The following is a 4,082-nucleotide window of genomic DNA, read 5'->3' as shown; positions in this document are numbered from 1 at the left end:
GCGCAATTAAAGTATTTCCTTAAATGAGGGGTTGTTATGTTGATTTTGATTTGATTATCAATAAGTGAAAATGTCAAAGACTGCAGAGCTATGTGATTTAAAGATAAAAAAATAAAACTGACTGATTATAATAACGTTTTCTTTATTTTTCTCTCAAAACATGATCCTTATAAGGAAGTTTCGGTTTCGGTTTCGGCCGAAACTGAGACCGTTACCGAAATTCGGTTTCGGTTTCGATCGTAAAAACCAGTTTCGGTAGGACACTACTAACAAGTATGTAATTTAACCGATACCTCCCTAAATCACCTGACATCTTCCTCGTATAGCACCTCTTAACGTGATGGTTGAATAAAGTATTCGCAACGGTTAAATTATTTTTATCGTAAAATTGTATCAGTCTATCTCCCTTCTCATTTGTATTGTCTAATCAAAAAGAACCTTCTATTGCATCATCTATACATATTACTGCAGTCTCCAGGATCATCAGGATAAAAATAAAAGGTTAAACATACACTTTGGGAAGAATGTCGGTAAAATACTGTCCAGTATCTTTATCGAGAAGCAAAGAAATGTGCAACGTACCCTATGTCCTTTTCTATATCCGTAACAGTAACAATTTCATGATAAACGATTGAGTAGTTAAGACATGAAATGGTAATAAACAAACAACTTAATATTGAGTTATGTGAGATTATAATGTCATTTATAAGGCTTGGATTGCATGGGACTTAAAACCTACCACGGCATGATCAACCCTTGAACCATGCCAAAAAAAAAAAAAATGGAAACGTCTCTGACGAAGAATTTCTAAAAAAATGTTAATTATTTTTTTTCTATTGTATATTATTAAGTAAATCTCGCTATAAATAGCGTTCAAACATCCGACAATAATGAATGAATACCTACTACCTAAATGAGTTCACTTTTAGTTTTTTCAACTTAAATAAGTTCCACTTCATTTGTTCGATTGTATGTCAAGGCTTGCTTTGGTTCTACTTTTTTAATATTATTATAACTTACTATGTAGCGTTGTATAGCGTGGTGTTTAACTTAAAATGATCATTGTGCCCATGTCCACGGATGATTAAAAATAAGCCATGTGCAACGTACGTCCTAGGTGACGAAATCTGCCGAAGATTACACAATTTTTAAAGGGCGAATTAAAATGCCTACTAGCGTGCAAAATTCGTATCAGGAGCAATTTCGTTTCGGTCCATACTGTTTTGCGTACCTAGCCTACTTTGTTGTTATTGGGAAATAATGTTTATATATATGTTTTCCATCTTTCTTTCCTCTTTTTTTTCTGAATAAATTACGAAAAGATATTTATGCGGCGGTAAATACGTTTAATATACCATTAAAAATAAAAACGCTTTATGTAACATAAAACACGAGTATTTACTATTTTTGTGTGTGCTACATTTTTTCTAGATTAATTAAAACTGGATTAACGTAAGCCCGAAATTAGATTAGTTTGCTTTCAGATTTAATATGTAATATACATTTTACGCTTATTTCTGCCGGGGTTCATATACCCTGGCTGGTAGAATCCCTTTTTTTACTTATTTTCCTACTTTAATGAAATGATTCTTATTTTGTGTGCATACACACCATTCGAATACTTAAAAATGTAGGGACTAGGTGCAGAAATACAAGTCATTAATATTAAGATTATTAAAGGTGCATGTCTGGACAGCGGTGCTGAACGGGTGCAAAACATGGACAGTGGGCGCGGTGGAAAATAAAAGGTTTGGAGCTTTCGAAATGTGGTGTAACAGGCGACTGCTGTAGGATACCGTGGATAGAGGTTAGAAATGAAAAGCTATTAAAAAGACTAGGAGAACAGAGGGCGCTATGGAAGTCAAGAAGAAATAGTCGAGATAGGACACCTTCTCAGTCATGAAAGTCTAGTCAGAGACATATTAGAGGAAGAAACGGGAGTTAGGAGGAGTAGAGGTAGACCTAGATTAGATTACTGTTCGCAAACAGAGTGGAGGTGCGTGCGTGGAGGTATGGTGACCTTATCGGACAACCTACATCATCCCTAGAATTTTGATATCTTTCAATTGCACAGTGTTATTCCAAATTCGACACGAAGGATTGCAGTCATGTTCCTAGATGTTTAAAAATTTTGAAGGTAGAGAAGGATCTATAAGTGGAACATTTTAAAATTATTTTCATAATTACACAAGCTTTAAAAATCGTAGATCCAAGATCCACAAGTGTTAACCAATGTTGCTGAAGACTTGGAACAGAATATGTTCATGTTTATCAGTAGGTCGTCATGTTGAACACTTGCTATAAGTATTATTTGTTGCATTTAACCACTCTGTTGCTTTTCTACTTTAAACTATGACGCCTTACTCGATTATATTTGAGATATTGGTTACATGTCGTTTTACCCACATTATATCGTCTGCAGTAAATATATGTGATGAACATTTAATAGATTTAAAACTATACAAGTATAATTTTGATGAAAAATTGAAGATCATGTCTTTCTTATGTTTAGTTATTTTTCACCTAAATCGACTACATTTCAGATTTTTAAATTTATTTTCTTTTTAACCCTTTCGCAGTGCGCCACTATACTGTAGTAATCAGAATATGCTGCCAAAATTTCATTTAAATCGATCTAACAGTTTCTGTTCTGTCTTTGTCATTAGCCGGTTATGACAATCAACTTTAAAAATCTAAAAATCGAAAACCAGAAAATTCCAGGAGTAAAACATCTAATAAGTATATTCATTACAAGTGACACATAAAGAAATTTAATTAATTAATTGATTATACTCCGTTTTCTTGTTTGATATTGACCCTTATGCCCAACGTACGAATAAGCTAATTAGTCAATTAATACAAACGAAAAGAAAAAGGCGACAACAGCAGCCAATTTCGTCTCTAAGTGCCGTCGGTACTGAACACAATTCATTAAAGCTTCCTCTTTATTTCAAACACGCGCAACGCACTCTTTACTGTGTCATGCCCTTGACGGCGTGTCGCAGGGAGTTCCTCTCCCACCTGTTCGTTCATTTGTTGTTATATTGTTTGCACGCTTCTTTAACTAACGACCGAACACAAGTGTCAGTTATAATTTGCAAGCACCACATTCAGCAACAAGTTTATTTACTGTCGGCTACAAACAACCGTACACCCCAATACGTGTCAAAAACAACACCCTCGCAATACGTATCAAAAAAACACCGCTTAAATCTAGTGTCGCTATTATATCAACAAAATGGGACCGGAAGTCCTTAAAGTCCTAGCCTGTTTTCCGTTCCTAATGAGCATAATCTTTGCTAAAGCTCAATTAAATTTACCCCCTTATAGCACCCCTAATCCCGCGTACGACAGAGACTCGCCGTTCGGCGGTAACCAGCCGTTTCCGGGGGTCACTCCCGGGGGTGACCCGTTGTATTCCGTGGCCGGACGCGACGACGGTGAAAACGGCCGAAGACAGTACGGGGTCACTCCCGGGGGTGACCCGCGGTATTCCGTGGCCGGACGCGACGACGGTGAAAACGGCCGAAGACAGTACGGATCTGACGACGTCTTTCGGCCAAACAATCCTGGAAATCAATTTATACCGAACGATAACGATAACAATAATGTAAACAATTTGAGGCCTAACAACAATAGGCCCGTTGATCCTAATGATCCTGACAATAGGATTGATAACACAGTGCCAAATAGGAGACCGCAAGATCCCAGATTTATAGGGAGTGATATTAGGAGTCTGTTGCAGGCGCTGGATGTCCAGGAGTCGCAACAGTGTACTAATAATGTAGCTGCTCAGTGGAATTTTGAAACTGAAGTTAATGAAGCCACTCAATTGGAAGCTGTAAGTAACCCATTTACTTTTGTAATCATATCAAAAACTGCATTTTGAAAGGATAGTTTACGATTTTTCCTGTAGATTCATAATATTTTTGTATGAAAGTAAACTACTGAAAAAAATCGCAAAAGTAAATTTTAAAACAAGATTTAACGGCTTCTTACCATATCCTCAATCTGGGTTTTACCATTTAATTTTGTTTCAAAACCTACAAAATAATTATAAGTCGTCAAGAATGCACTTCGAC

The 4,082-nt window shown here is 36.3% G+C and overlaps 1 protein-coding gene across 1 annotated transcript; it reads left to right on the top strand.

Annotated features, from left to right (window-relative positions):
• Positions 1 to 3,027: 3,027 nt before the first annotated feature.
• Positions 3,028 to 3,841, top strand: LOC108741627 (the record flags this gene model as incomplete). The annotated part of the gene is made up of 1 exon (XM_018476484.1): positions 3,028 to 3,841. A coding segment is annotated over exon 1 (603 nt), but the record flags the coding sequence as incomplete, so codon positions are not given.
• Between the last annotated feature and the right edge of the window lie 241 nt (positions 3,842 to 4,082).

This window comes from Agrilus planipennis, unplaced genomic scaffold, assembly GCF_000699045.2.
Source record: "Agrilus planipennis isolate EAB-ADULT unplaced genomic scaffold, Apla_2.0 scaffold310, whole genome shotgun sequence".
Taxonomy (NCBI): Eukaryota; Metazoa; Arthropoda; class Insecta; order Coleoptera; family Buprestidae; genus Agrilus; species Agrilus planipennis.
This window is presented reverse-complemented; position numbering and strand designations above follow the sequence as displayed.